The sequence below is a fragment of the Ranitomeya variabilis genome, chromosome 5, assembly GCF_051348905.1.
Source record: "Ranitomeya variabilis isolate aRanVar5 chromosome 5, aRanVar5.hap1, whole genome shotgun sequence".
NCBI classification, from domain to species: Eukaryota; Metazoa; Chordata; class Amphibia; order Anura; family Dendrobatidae; genus Ranitomeya; species Ranitomeya variabilis.
Window position 1 is genome coordinate 43,494,096 of NC_135236.1, and position 16,582 is coordinate 43,510,677.

At 39.3% G+C, this 16,582-nt stretch overlaps 1 protein-coding gene across 1 annotated transcript; it reads right to left on the minus strand.

The window, feature by feature from the left end:
• Window positions 1–123: 123 nt before the first annotated feature.
• On the minus strand, window positions 124–15,113 carry LOC143774305 (mucin-17-like). Its single transcript, XM_077261753.1, has 9 exons — window positions 14,952–15,113; window positions 12,294–12,341; window positions 10,697–10,798; window positions 8,909–9,027; window positions 8,777–8,826; window positions 4,588–4,733; window positions 2,138–2,191; window positions 1,486–1,651; window positions 124–887 (listed from the first exon to the last, which is right to left on the minus strand). The coding sequence occupies exons 1-9, from the start codon at window positions 15,001–15,003 to the stop codon at window positions 728–730; spliced, it is 897 nt and encodes a 298-aa protein (XP_077117868.1). The 5' UTR covers window positions 15,004–15,113; the 3' UTR covers window positions 124–727.
• Between the last annotated feature and the right edge of the window lie 1,469 nt (window positions 15,114–16,582).

Here is a 16,582-nt window from a genome sequence, read left to right on the forward strand (position 1 = left end):
TCATGATTTTCTTACCTGGACAAAATTATAAAAAATAAAAAATTGAAAGTTTAATTACTCATTAATTTAAACATTTTTGGAACTTTGTCAAACCGACCATAAGTATAAAAATGACATAGCAGCTTTTATGCAAAATATACATTTATAAGAAAATATTTACAAATATACATAATTTATATAATGAGAGAATACAATAAAAAAACATTTCAGTGCAATCTATGGGCCTTATCTATGGGCCTTATTAGCCTTAGCAATATTGTATATTTTATATCTTACATAGTAATATTTTATATATATAGATATTATAATTTTACTATAATTTATTCTATACATAATATTTAAGGGAAAGACACGGAAAAGTTGGTCACTTGTAAATACATTACTTATTTTATATTGATCTTAAATCTGTACTTCAGAGCTGAAATCACAATCAGATTTTTCCAAATTTGCAGCTTGTTCAGTGTCTTTTACATAGAAATCTTCTGCTTCCGTTTTCGGAAATCTCCAAATACCAGATTACAGAAACGTCCTTGTCTATGTTCATAACTCCTTAATTTGCTCTTTTTCACAGGTTTTTGCCATTTTGTTAACTTTTTTTTTCAGGTTCCTAATTTTCTCTTGTATCTTCTCTTTTGTCTCCGGTCCAATTCTTTAAGATTCTGAAACCCGGAAAATGGTTTCTACCGTCTTTGTGAACGCTCATATCCAAGGAGGAGAACAAATCAAGTTAGTCATAATATTTCTTCCTGTAGAGGAAAACTCCTAGGATAACGCCGACGATCACCAGAACTCCGATACTGGCCCCCACTCCCCCATACATTGCCACTATTGATATGGCTCCTTGACATCTGGCGTAGGTGTACAGGTACAGGTCAGTTCCTGGGCAACTGCAAGACAAGATGTGAAAATATCCATTAAAAAAAGCTAGAAAAAAAACACAAAAAGTCCAAAAAATTATTTTTAAATGGTTGGCTTATTCCTAAGGACATAATCCTTTACAGTGCACCACTATGACTTCATGAGCTGCCCCAAGGATGCCCAACACAATAACTTCCTTAGTTGCCCCCTCGAGTCTATTCAAGTCTTTGGTGCTTCCAAACGTTCTTGTCCTAGGTTCAAGTAGTTCTTGTCCTAGGTTCCATTTAGAGTGTTTCCAAAAAAACTTTACTAGTGTGTGACATCCTCGTGTATTGCCAGAATTGCTGTCTCAGCCACCCGAACATTGTTGTCCCCGGTGCCCGCTAGGATGCCTGGCTTAGATGCTACCACATTGCCAGTCACATATATTTAGCCAAGGAAGCATGAAATGTAACGAGTTAGAACTGAGTTTATGTTTTTGCCTATAAAGACCCCTCTGTGCATTTAAATTTCTTGTGAACGGTACAACACAATACGTCCGTATGGCGGCGACTATAACGTCCGGCAGGGTGCACCGCAGTGCTGCACAGTCAGCGCTATGACATGCGATTATCACAGTGTACTCACAAGCACTGGGGGCCTTCGTCTCCCTTGATCTGACAGTTACCAGAATTACAGTCCAGAAAACTAGGCGAGCCCGGAGCACAGCTAGTCACACAGGCCAGGCCGTCCCTGGACACATGCGGCTTATAGAACTGCAGATATTCTGCAGAGATATTTCCAGAACATCTCTCTGAGGAGGAAACATGGGAGAGAAATGTGTAAGGTACAAAGATAGATATACTGCAAGGCTCGTTAAAAGGTAGATAATGACTTGTAGGATCGCTACTTCCAATAGGTGGTGCTAGAGTTCTAGTCCTCTTCCTCTCTGAAGAGATAATTTGCATATTTAATTTCCCAGAGAAGCATGCAAGGCATTTTAAGTCCCCTCATACTGGCATGCCAGAATTGGCATGTCACTCTCCACAAGGAGAAACCTTACCCCTTACATCCCAGTTTTAAGTCTCTCACCCAGCCAAATCAGACCTCATACTTTGCACTGATGAGGGGCAATATCCCGAAACACCGTGTCTGCAAATTGAGCTTCTGATTTGGCTTTTTATCCTAATTCATATTGCAAGGCTTGTTAAAGGGTTAATAATGATTGTAGGATTACAAGTAGGACAGACCAGACAGACAGACAGACATACATACATACAGATACATATATCTTTATTACCATATTTACTGGGCGTATTGAAAACTTCTATGGATGAACTTATAATGCACAGAGCTTTGAAAATAAAGAGAAACAATAATCAGAGGAGCTGCCATTAGTGACTCATACTTCATACATCTGTAAGTTTGCGGACCCTCGCCCTCCTCTCCTCTGGGAGTCTCCGTCCTTCTGGTCTGATCAGTGCTAGCAGACACCATACTTCTGACTTTCTGTAGATCCCAGGTGTGAATCCCGGATTCTTGGGGGCTGTCCGGGGCGTAGCGGGGGAGTAGATGTCACACCCGGGACCCTCTGGACAGATTTTTTTAAGCAATTTCCAGACAAGTAATTCCTAGAGACAAGTTGTTGTAATGGAGTACACCCTCTGTTGGCGCTAATACTGTTGTATTTTTTTTTAACATTTTCTCTTTTTTTCCCTGTGTCTGGAAGAAGCCAGAATAAGACGCTCGGTGCATTCCCAGAAATCCTCCGTGAGCAGATCCGAGGTCATTGTGAGGCAATGAAGGCTAGGTATTACAGCAGGCTTCCACCCCGGTATCTTAGTCATGACTGTGCAGCGTGTATTATATTTACCGGTCGCCGTCTTGTGCCGTTTCCAGCGCGGCTCTCGTCCTCTGCCGCATCGTGTGACTATGGCTGTGACTCGCCGGCTCACCACAGTGTTTACAGTGAGGACCAGAAGCACATGACTATGGGAAGCTATCCTGGGAGGTCGGGGTATGGCCCATCATTAATGGCATCTACATCCAAGGATACAGACACAGCCGAATACAATGGTGGAGCAGGGAGCCGACAGGTCCTTCCTCCACCCTGAGTAACATCTGAAGGGAAGTTTAGACTTATGGGTCACATGACTTTTTTAGAGCATGTGACCAGGAGGCGATGACAAAGATCAAGATATTAGCTCTATAAGTTGTGTGTGTGCATGCGTGTGCATGCGTTGTAGCAGAGTTGTGTGTGCAATGATGTAGCAAAATTGTTTGCAAGAAGCAGCAGAGGTGTGTATGTGTGATGTAGCCGAATTGTTTGTGAGTGATGTAACAGAGTTGTATGTCAGAGTTGTTTGCATGTGATGTAGCAGAGTAGTGTGTTGATGTAGCAGTTTTGTGTGCGATGTAAAATAGTTGTCTTCATATAGAGTTGTGATTGTGCGATGGAGCAAGGTTGCATGTGTAATACAGCAAATTTGTAAGGTGATGTAGCTGAAATGTGTGTGTGCTGATGTAGCAGAGTCTTGTGTGTGTTGATGTAGAAGAATGATGTGTTGATGTAGCAGTGTTATAATTGTGTGATGCAGCAGAGTTGTGTGTTGATATAGTAGAATTGCGTATTTGTGATGTAGCAATGCTTTGTATATGATGTAGCAGAGTTGTGTATTGATGTAGCAGAACTGTGCGTGTTCATGTACCAGAGATGTATGTTGATGTAGCAGAGTTATGTGTAGATGTATATAAATATAAAAAAAAATGAGAATCACTTTATCTTGGCTGCGGGGTACGCATAAATTGGCCCATTTATGAGCTAAGTATTCTCAATTTTTCTAATTTTCTAGAGCAGTAATGCAGTTCAGTTCACATTTCATGGATTTAATGTTTAGATGCTATAGCGCTACAGAGCGCTACTTTATTTGTTTGTTATAAATGGAAATGGCGACTCTTAGTAAGCATCTATTCACACCTGATTTCTGTTTGGAAGTGACGGTCAGTTTTTGATATTTGTATGTATTGATGTTGCAGAGCTGTGTGTTGTTCATGTAGCAGAGTTGTTTGGGTTTATGGAAGGAGGCATCAAACTGTGTGGGGGGAATGTAGTGTGTAAGGGGATCATGCTGTGTGGAGGACAAAGGCGATGAAAGCGGTGTTATGCCTTGTGAGAGCACTCATAGGCCTCACTACGAGAGTATTCTGTGTGGGTACTCATAAAGTGCTGGGTGAGGTTAGGGAGCTGACTGAGCATATAGTATATGTCCTGTGGTGTTTGCGGCAGTGTGTGTCCATCTCTCTCATCATTGACAGTTGGATGGTATGCCAAGAGTCACCTCTTAATGGAAATCTATGAGATTCAGAACGAGTCTGTCATAGACATAGTAATGGTCAGTAGAGTGAGCCAGCGAGAAAGAGCTATGGTCACACGATGGTGAGAGAAAGAGTGATAATACATTACTGATAGATAACAGATGGGGAAATAAAAAGCATTACTGGAGTGGTGCTGTAATATTAGCAGTGACCTGCACACATAGGACTGCTGGGGTTACACAGAGCATGTCATCCCAGCATGCACCTCTCATGGCCTGTGATGTCATCACGTAGTGACCACAGCTAAGGCCTGAATGTAGGAAGGAACTAATACTGCTCCCTGTGAGGAAATGGAGAGATGACGCTGACGACTGCCTGAGGCCTGTATGAGAGAGCGTGGGCCGGAGACGAGGCCACGTCCTGGATGACACTTACCACGGGAATTACATTGGCTGCTCACGATGGCGGCCTGCACTTTACTGTACATTTCTTCATACTGATCTTTCACTTCAACTCTTTGGTTATACCATAATACCAGAGTTATGGTGCTGCTGGCTTTCACATTTCCAGTGGCACCGACCCTTTATAAAAGACAAGGAGGAGGAGACAAAGATTATTATCATACAGACGTAATGTTATCACTGACATATAATACAGAGAATGTCGACATGGATGCTCCAGTCCTGGGGACCCACCACACACCAAGCGATCGTTTATCTATCTATGCATATATGTTTCTATCGATTATCTATTATCTAACTGTCTATCTATCTATTATATATCTATCTATAGATCTATCCATATATCTATATATCTATCTAGTATCTCTCTATCATCTGTCTATCGATCTATTTTTATTTATTATCTATCATCTATCTATCAATCTATTATCTGTCTATTTATCAATTATCTATTATCTATCTATTGTTTATTTATTGATCTATCTCTCAATTACGGTATTTATCTATTATCTATCTATCATTTATCTATCGACCTATCTATCAATTACGGTATTTATCTATTATCTATCTATCATCTATCTATCAATCTATTATATATCTATTATCTATCTATCTATTACACACGTGGTCAAAATTGTTGTTCCCCCTCGTTTAATGACAGAAAAACCAACAATGATCACAGAAATAACTTGAATCTGACAAAAGTAATAATAAATAAAAGATCTATGAAAATGAACAGATGAAAGTCAGACATTGCCTTTCAACCATGCTTCCACAGAACTAAAAAAAATAAATATAACTCATGAAATAGGCCTGGACAGAAATAATGGTAGCCTTAACTTAATATTTTGTTGCACAATCTTTTGAGACAATCACTGCAATTCATCAATTCCTGTAACTGTCAATGAGACTTCTGCTCCTCTCGACAGGTATTTTGGCCCATTCCTCAAGAGCAAACTGCTCGTTTTGTCTCGTCTTTGAAGGCTGCCTTTTCCAGACGTCAGCTTTCTGACACTGGGCAGCACATTTCTCTGTAGAATCTCTTGATAATCTTGAGATTTCATTGTACCCTGCACAGATTCTAGACACATTGTGCCAGATGCAGCAAAACAGTCCCAGAACATAACAGAGCCTCCTCCATGTTTCACAGTAGGGACAGTGTTCTTTTCTTGATGTGCTACATTTTTACGTCTGTGAACATAGAGCTGATGTGCCTTGCCAAAAAGTTCAATTTTTGTCCCATCTGTCCATAGGACATTCTCCCAGAAGCTTTGTGGCTTGTCAACATGTAGATTGGCAAATTCCAGTCTGGCTTTTCGTTATTATTTTTTTCAACAATGGTGTCCTCCTTGGTCTTCTCCCTTGAAGTCCACTTTGGCTCAGACAACGACGGATGGTGCGATCTGACACTGATGTTCCTTGAGCTTGAAGTTCACCTTTAATCTATTTAGAAGTTTTTCTGGCCTCTTTAGTTGCCATTCGTATTATCCATCCCTTTTATTTGTCATCAATGTTCCTCCTGCGGCCACGTCCAGGGAGGTCGGCTACAGTCCCATGGATCTTACATTTCTGAATAATATGTGCAGCTGTAGTCACAGGAACATCAAGCTGCTTGGAGATGGCCTCATAACTTTTACCTTTAACATGTTTGTCGATAATTTTCTTTCTAATCTCCTGAGACAGCTCTTTCCTTCGCTTCCTCTGGTCCATGTTGAGCATGATACACACCATGTCACCAAACAGCACAGTGAGTACCTGTAGCCCTATATACAGGTCACTCACTGATTCCAGGATTGTAGACACCTGTGATGCTAGTTAGTGGACACACCGCGATTTACCATGTCCCTTTTGTCACATTATTTTCAGGGGTACCAGCATTTCTGTCCAGGCCTAGTTCATGAGTTTTATGTTTTTTCCAATTTTGTGGAAGCATGGCTGAAAAGCAATGTCTGACTTTCATTTGTTCATTTTCACAAATCTTTTATTTATTATTACTTTTGTCAGATTCAAATTATTTCTGTGACCATTGTGGGTTTTTCTGTCAATAAACGAGGGGGACCAACAATTTTGACAAGTGGGGGAAATAAGTATTTCATCCCTTGCTGATTTTGTAAGTTTGCCCACTGACAAAGACGTGAACAGTCTATAATTTTAGGGTAGGGTAATTTTAACATTGAGAGATAGAATATCAAAAATAAAATCCAGAAAATCACATTGTATAGATTATATAAATTTATTTGCATTTTGCAGTGAGAAATAAGTATTTGATCCCCTACCAACCATTAAGAGTTTTATCTCCTTCAGACCAGTTAGATGCTCCTAATCAACTCATTACCTGCATTAAAAACAAATGACTTACATAGTCACCTTTATAAAAGACTCCTGTCCACATGCTCAATTAATTAGTCAGACTCTAATCTCTACAACATGGGCAAGACCAAAGAGCTTTATAAGGATGCAAGGGACAAGATCATAGACCTGCACAAAGCTGGAATTGGCTACAAAACCATAAGTAAGACGCTGAGTGAGAAGGAGACAACAGTTGGTGCAATAGTAAGAAAATGGAAGAAATACAAAATGACTGTCAATCGATATCAATCTGGGGCACCATGCAAAATCTCACCTCAGGTATCCTTGATCATGAGGAAGGTAAGAGATCAGCCTAAAACTACACGGGGGGAACTTGTTAATGATTTCAAGGCAGCTGGGACCACAGTCACCAAGAAAACCATTGGTAACACATTACGCCATAAAGGTTTAAAATCCTGCAGTGCCCGCAAGGTCCCCCTGCTCAAGAAGGCACATGTGCGGCCCGTCTGAAGTTTGCCAATTAACACCTGGATGATTCTGTGACTGATTGTGAGAAGGTGTTGTGGTCAGATGAGACATAAATTGAGATCTTTGGAATTAACTCAACTCGCTGTGTTTGGAGGAAGAAAAATGCTGCTTATGACCCAAAGAACACCATCCCCACTGTCAAGAATGGAGGTGGAATCATTATGTTTTGGGGTTCTTTCTCTGCTAAGGGCACAGAACCATGTCACTGCATCAATGGGAGAATGGATGGAGCCATGTACCATAAAATCCTGAGTGACAACCTCCTTCCTTCTGCCAGGACATTAAAAATGGGTTGTGGCTAAGTCTTCCAGCAAGACAATGACCCAAAACATACAGCCATGGCAACAAAGGATTGGCTCAAAATGAAGCACGTTAAGGTCATGGAATGGCCTAGCCAGTCTCCAGACCTTAATCCCACAGAAAACTTGTTGAAGCTCCGAGTTGCCACGCGACAGCCTCAAAATCTTAATGATTTAGAGATGATCTGCAAAAGAGGAGTGGAGCAATATAACTCCTGACATGTGCGCAACCTCATCATCAACTTCAAAAAAAGTCTGACTGCTGTGCTTGCCAACAAGGGTTTTGCCACCAAGTACTAAGTCTTGTTTGCCAGAGGGATCAAATACTTATTTCTCACTGCAAAATGCTAAATAAATTTATATAATTTACACAATGTGATTTTCTGGATTTTATTTATGATATTCTATCTCTCAATTTTAAAATTAACCTACCCTTAAAATTATCGACTGTTCATGTCTTTGTCAGTGGGCAAACTTACAAAATCAGCAAGGAACCAAATGCTTATTTCCACCACTGTATGTATTATCTATCTATCTATCTATTATCTATCTATCTACATTAGTTTTGCCAAAGCAACGGTGCCATAAGGAAGAGGATTAGGGACTATGGGGATAATGGGTAGAGACTATTTAATTAAGGGTAGGGACACAAATTTAATTTATGGGACATAATAGATCCATGACTGATGTGTTGGATACCACCAAGTCTTAAGTCCTGGTATTGGTTTGTTATGGGGTCACTCAGGCTTCATTTTTGGATTTAGTGTTTTTGAATAATGGCACTTCAGAACCGAACAGAATGGAAGATCTCATTATTCCTGGTCCATGGTTTGAATACGTCATTGAGCATTGGGTGAATAAGAGATCTTGGCATTAAAGTTGTTTCCCATTGGTTTGAGTTAGCAGCCGGCTGGCCAATCTGTTGGCTTATCACTCGGTGTGAGATCTTAAAGCATGATAGAAAACATTAGTTTGTAAAGCCACCTTTAGTCATTCATACACAAAGTATTATTTTTCTAGACTTACTGTAAACTAGATTCATAAGTTGCATTATATCCGCTGAGTAATATGTCTATCTGTAGAACAAAAGAAGAAGAGCTTAGTGGGTGCTTTTTTGCCAAATGCCACCATTTTTGGTTCATCTAGCGGGTGACTTACCAGCTCGTTATATTGCTTCTCAAAATCTAGATATTCTGCAGATGTGTTATTCTGTAGATTTTCAGAGTATAAATAATTGACTGTTAATGCCACACCCAGCTTGGCTTTATAAGTCGCTCCTAATGGGAAATAGTGAGAGGTTATTATGGCTGGAGATGGAGCCTAAATTAAAGGGCAGTCAATAGGCGTAGCACAGCCAATAGAATGGAACGACACAACCATTGGCACAGAATTAAAACAACTACTGGCATGGAGTTGTGCAACCATTGACATGGAACAGTAAAATTATTGGCATGGGACCACACAACCTATTGTCATGAGATGAAATACACAAGTACTGCCGTGGAAAGGCACAATTGACACAACTATTGGCATGGAGAAGGACATCATGGTCAGAAAAATAGAAGGAACAAGGCAAAGAGGAAGAGCAGCAACAGAGGAAAAGACCCTGGTGGACCTGCCTAGGCTTACACAAGATCGATCTTCCTACAGAGCATTCATCCATCAAGTCGCCATGGCTCAATATCAATTTGAAAGCCATTAAATAATAATTGACATGGAATTACACAAAATATGGCATACAATGACACAACAACTGGGATTGGATGGTGCATCCTTTGGCATAAAAAGGCTCAACCGTTGCCAGTGAATGAAATTGGGACTGCCATCAAAAGAAGCAACTCTTGTCATGAATTGACATAATTATGAGCGTGGAATAACATAAATATTGACATAGAGTGACAACCAGTGGTACGTATAAAATGGCACAAGAGACATAACCAATTATTGGGATCAAATGACATAACTAATGCAATAGAAAAATAAGACTCTTAGCATGGAATGATATAGTTAATAGCATGGAATATCATGACCATTGACATAGGTATTGAAACAATTGGCATGAAATTATAAAGCATTGGCATGGAATGGAACAACCACTACCATACTACCATGAAAAATAACAATTATTAGCATGTAATTACACATTAGTTAGCATAGCCTTTGGGATTGAAGAACCATTGGCCATGCAGGTGTTGTCCACTCTTCCTGTTCTGGTTAGTAGAACAGGTACATAATACCTGGTGACCGGGCACAAGACCTGGCAGATGACCGAGAGGTGCCATGTCAGTAGTGCTGCTCATCTCTTGATGCAGAAGTTATAGGCACTGGATAGCCCCATTAGATTTTACAGCCAATGGTCATTATGATACATTTTTTTACTTTCTCGTTCTTCACCTAATGTCATTAACATAGGTAGCAAAGCCGGAAAAAAGACATTTGTCCATCCAGTTCAGCCTATATTCCATCAGAATAAATCCCCAGATCTACATCCTTCTAAAGAACCTAATAACTGTAAGATACAATATTGTTCTGCTCCAGGAAGACATCCAGGCCTCTCTTGAACCCCTCGACTGAGATCGCCATCACCACCTCCTCAGGCAAGGAATTTCTGATTCTCACTGCCCTAACAGTAAAGAATCCTCTTATATGTTGGTGGAAAAACCTTCTCTCCTCCAGACGCAGAGAATGCCCCTTTTGACCGTCCCCTTCCTTGGTATAAACAGATCCTCGGAGAGATATTTGTATTGTCCCCTTATATACTTATACATATGAGAGATCGCCCCCTCAGTCGTCTTTTTCTAGACTAAATTATCCTAATTTTGCTAATCTTTGTGAGTATTGTAGTTCCCCATCCCCTTTATTAATTTTGTTGCCCTCCTTTGTACTCGCTCTAGTTCCATTATATCCTCCATTGATATTGATATTCTTTGGCACGAAGTTGCTTACCTATTTCAATCCTGTCTTTAATGTTTTGACACATAGTTCCTTCAGTATATGTAGGACAAACACAACTATTCCCATTTGAGATCCCTCCGTTCTCACATTTCGCTGGAAGACAGAATAAGGCAAGATTAATTTTAGCAAGAGAACCTGAGAACCCCCCCCAAAGAACAAGACATGGAGCATGATGTGAAAAGATGGTGACATAAGTGACTTGTCTAACAGTTTTCAACTGCTCTTGCTAAAAGTGGTATGTAATATGGACACCGTAGGAATTATGGTGAATACTGTATAACATTTTTAACTGACCACCGAGAAAAGGAAGACTGGACAAGTCCACCAGGGGATCATCTGGAAAAGTCCAGGCTCATATAGAATAACTGACCCAAAATGTCTAGCAGAAGACAACCCTCTGATGGACCAAGTGTATGTATATTTTGGTAACTCACACGGCAATGTTCAAATGAAGCAATAGCTTGATGAAAATTGAAAAAGTGAAAATTTTGAAACCAACTCCTTTTCGCCCAATATGCCATCCACCGTCTGCTAAGTTTTAACATAAAATATTTGGTCAATACTTTATTAACATTAACAATGTTCTTCTGGTCTACACATTTCAGTCTTCAGGTCACAAGGATACTGTCTGATATGGGAAATCATGGTTTATTGTCTGGTAAATATGTCCAACTGGGATTCTTAAACCACAAAGCCTAGACCATGTTCCCCCCCATGTTTTAGGGCATCACTGATCATAGGAGCTCAACCACAAGAACCTGAATCCATACCAAGAATGAAAGTGCCATGGTCGCTTCTTCTATTTTTACTCTTTGCTGGAAGTGCAACCAAACGTGATTCAATAATTGGGTCCATTCTGTGGTTTCTTCAATAAAGAGGACATCTTCATTGTAGGGATCAATTTAGGTTCTGAAAGGTTAAACCCCCAAAATATAAATGAAGTCATCAGATAGACTTTTGTCTATGTTGGAAAATCCTCTTTAAAGGGTTGTGCCATCTGGACAACCCCTACTTAGAATTTATGGTCCCCATGATAGGATTCATGGACCAACCTTTGATTAATTTTGCAGTGGCTACAGGTATTGCATGGCACGGATAAAATAAAAGGAAAACTGTTTATTTTGTAATCAAAATTGTGTCCACCGGATTTGAAGTTTCTTCATGGTTTCTGTCTGCTTGGCTTAATTTTGAGGTCTACCTCTTTGTTTCCCGTATGACCTAATGGGTCAAGGTTGTCCAAATGGAGCAAATGGAAAATTTACCCCTGCTACGTCTAGGTCTCTAATTTTAGATCTTCCACTTAGAAAGTTCTACTAAAAACAACAAAACTTGTTTTAAATATCCAAAGAGGTAGTGGAATCGACTGGGATATCAGTGCGTGTGTGACACAGCTCATCCCTCTATCTCAGTCATGTCTTTACTCTGCCCGACGTTCCAAGGTCAAAAAATGTCTCTGACGTCAAACAAGGACCTGCTCACGTTGTGGACGTCCATGTTTATGACAGTAATGTAGATAACGGCGTGACCGTGGGACAGAGATGGCTAAAGTTTAACCCAGTAGACATTAGAGGGATGGGGGTGCACTTACATCGGGTCTTTGTTTTGCTTTCAGACGTCACTGCTGTCACTTTAATTACTGCAAAACAAAAGAGGAGAAAAGTCAGGAAGACTCGATAATGCGCCCAAACTGTAGTATAAACATAAAGACACAATAAAAGAGATAAAAATTAATAACAGGTAAAATTCCACTAAAATTCCAATCATGCGAACACTGGTTGCCTAAAACGGACAACCCTCCTTGAAAAACGCATGAAAGCCTATAGTGTGCCGGACAGCAGTGAGTTAATCCCTTGATAAAAAGAAGATTTTTTTTTATTTTTCCACTTTGCATTCCTAAGCTTAAAAAGTTTTTTATTTTTTTTATTTTTGCTAAATGCAACTATTTGAGGCTTTTCTTTGTTTTGCAAAACTAGTTGAACTTATGCAGGTGCTGCTGCCTTTTTTTTTTACATATATTATTATGATTATTATATATAATATATTATATATATTTATTATAATATATAAATATTTTATAAATAATATATATATTATAATATATACTATAGTTATAAAATATAATATATTACATTATAATTTATATATTTAGCAAATATGTAAAAAACATATTTTTTAGTTTTTTTTTATTATGGCATGCATCAATTATCATAAAAAACGGTTATGGATTTCAATGAACCATTAACATTCTGCCTATATAATAAATTAAGTCTTTGGGACAGCATAAAGAGTAAATTATATTAGAAATTGAGCAAGACTGCACTTATATATTACGGTTATTTAACAAAAATAGTAAATAAGCCATATAATAAATAACAAGAACTGTCAACAGCAGATTGATGATAATTTCCACATAACGTAAATTGTTTGGACACTATACAGGGTGAAATAGATCAGAAATTGAGCAAAACTGCACCTATATATTACAGTTATTCAACGAAAGCAGATAATAAACCATATAATATATAACAAGATCTGTCAACAGCAGCTTGAGATAATTTCCTTGTGACTAAGTTTTTCGGACACTATACAGAGTAAAATAGATTAGAAATTTAGCAAGACTGCACTTATATATTACAGTTATTTAACAAAAATAGTAAATAAGCCATATAATAACTACCAAGATCTGTCAACAGCAGCTTGCTGATAGTTTTTATGTAACTATTTTTTTTATTAACAATACATAGATTAAAATAGATCAGAAATTGAGTAAGACTGTGACTTTTTATTATAGCCTCTGCTCCTGATCACACAGTCACATATTGAAGGCATGAGTGATCCTCAAGATGATTCATAAATCAGATAATACATTTTGCTTGTGAAAATCATACACGCATACATCATTAGTCAGTGAGTGATTACCGGAGTGAGGTTACTGATAACCCTCATGTTTTTTGCAGCAATTAGGCAATGAAAGAACTAGACATAAAAATAAGTAATTAGATCTGTCAACAGCAGCTTGACAATAGTTCCTATATAACTAATTTTTGGGATAATATCCAGAGTAAAATACATCATCACTCCAGCAAAATTGAGCCTAAATATTACAATTTTTCACAGAAAGCACTAAATAAACTAAAAAGTAAGTAATCAGATTAGTCAACAGCAGCATGATGATAAGTTCTATATAGCTATTTTTTTGGCCACATATACCGAGTAAAATATATATGCAATCAAGCAACACTGAGCTTATATATATTACAATTTTGCAATGAAATTACTAAATAGGCAAAATGTTAACCAGATCTGTCAACAGCAGCTTGATGTTAGCTTCCATGCAGCTATATTTTTATAGACTATCTAGAGGAAAATAGATCAGTAATTGAGCAAAATCGAGCCTATAAAATATAATTTTTCAATCAAAGCACTAAATAAACCAAAAAATAACTAATCAGATCTATCAACAGCAGCTTGATGATAATTTCTATGCAGCTTTTTTTTTGGGACACTATGCAGCGTAAAATAGATCAGCAACTGAGCAAAATTGAGCCTGTATATTGCAATTTGTCAATAAAAGCATTAAAGAAACAAACAAGTAAGTAACCAGATCTGTCAACAGCAGCTTGAAAGTTTCTATGTAGCTAATTACTTTGGACACTATGCAAAGTAAAATAGATCAGTAATTGAGCAAAATTCAGCCTATATATTACCATTTGTCAGTGCAATCACTCAATATACAGGTCAGTCAACAGCAGATTGATGATAATTTCTATGTTGTTATTTTTGGACACTATGCAGAATAAAATAGATCATCGATTGAGCAAAAGTGACCCAATATATTACAATTTTTCAATGAAAGCACTAAATATACAAAAAAATAAAATAATCAGATCTATTAACAGCAGCTTGGTGACAGTTTCCATGTAACTTTTCCACGTTTCCACGTTAAAATGGATCTGTCAACAGCAGCTTGATGATAGTTTCCAAGTAAAGTAATACTTTTTTTTGTACACTAGTATAGTAAATGTAACAAAGATTGTAAAAAAGGAGGTAATTGATATCTTTAAAAGACTTATGTAAAGGCGTAGTATATGATCCACGAACCATATTCGTTCACCTTGCATAGTATAGGCGTAGTATAGGATCCACCTTGCATACCCCTCGTATGTCTCACAGCTGAGTGTTTGTTTCCATCGCAGCTAGTCTGGGATCCAGATACGACTGTATACATTTTGTAGATCGCACTCACCTAATAGTAGGACCAGGAATCTGATGGTGGTGGAGGAGAGCGCAGGACTCATGTCTTCGGTGGCTTCCTAGCACGGTTCCGCAGAGAATGTCACTGCTTCCAGTAAGAGGCTGTGATCTTTTGATCGACTTTACGGCTCCAGGAAATGATTAAGCTTCTTATCAGTGGAGAAATGCGTAAAGCCGAGCCAATGATGTCTCCATTTATTGCTTCTTCTTCCAATCTTCATATTTACTTTGAGGTCAAGATCCACGATGAGATTTCTTCTCTTGCCCTGGGTTCAAATCCCACCAGTGCGTATTACCGTAAAGCGATATATGCTCTTAGCCTGCCTATATCTAAGGACTATGGGAATTATCGATATATCGATATATCAGGGGGGCCAAATGGCAAATTTCTTTATTTCTTTTTTTTTGGGGGGGGGGGGGGGTGAAGGAAAGCCTCGATATTATTGGGGGCCAGCAAACCACTTTGCCTTTGGTAAGGTATTGTGATAAAGGGCGAGAGCGGGGGTGATGTCAGTGATAGTAGAGCCACACAAGTGAAGGTGAGCCAAAAAAGGTTCCTTCATCTAATGTGATAAGAGCAATATGATAAATGGCATGTGATAGTCTCAGGGCCCTGCCCCTCATATTTCATAGTTTTAAAGGTAACCTGTCATCTTGGAAAATGCAATTTACCTGCACATATAAGGTTAATGTACAAGTTAATAGCATTATAATGGTTCCCGGCCTCCACACTGTCAGTATGGTTACAGGGAGAATATGAACTCATTTTATCCAGGGGTCACCGGTTTTCAGTCATGGACAGATGGGTTACAGTCACTGCACCGCTCACTATACTGTGCAGATCGAGCTGTCAATCAAAGTAGAAGAACGTGCTCAGAATACAATGAATAGTGCTGAGGGTGGTGACTGTAGCTGCTCTTTGCACCACTCCCATGACTGAAAGCCGGTGGCCCAGTAGTGTGGGGCCTGACTGTAGGTACTCTGTGCACCACCCTAATTACTGAAAGCTGGCAGCCTAGTGCCATGGGGGGTAACTGCAGCTACTCTGTGCAGCACCCCCATGATTTAAAGCCAGTAGCCCAGTGCTATTGGCAATGACTATATCTGCTTTGTGCACCACCCCATGACTTAAAGCTGGCAGCCCTGTGCTATTGGCAGTGACTATAGCCGCTCTGTGCACCACCCCATGACTTAAAGCTGGCAGCCCTGTGCTATTGGTAGTAATTATAGCTGCTCTATGCATCACCCCATGACTTAAAGCTGGCAGCCCTGTGCTATTGGTAGTAATTATAGCTGCTCTATGCATCACCCCATGACTTAAAGCTGGCAGCCCTGTGCTATTGACAGTAACTATAGCTGCTCTGTGCACCACCCCCATGACTTAAAGCTGGTGGCCCTGTGCTATTGGTAGTGACTATAGCTGCTCTGTGCACCACCCCATGACTTAAAGCTGGAAGCCCTGTGCTATTGGCAGTGACTATAGCTGCTCTGTGCACCACCCCCATGACTTAAAGCTGGCAGCCCTGTGCTATTGGCAGTGACTATAGCTGCTCTGTGCACCACCCCATGACTTAAAGCTGGTGGCCCTGTGCTATTGGTAGTGACTATAGCTGCTCTGTGCAC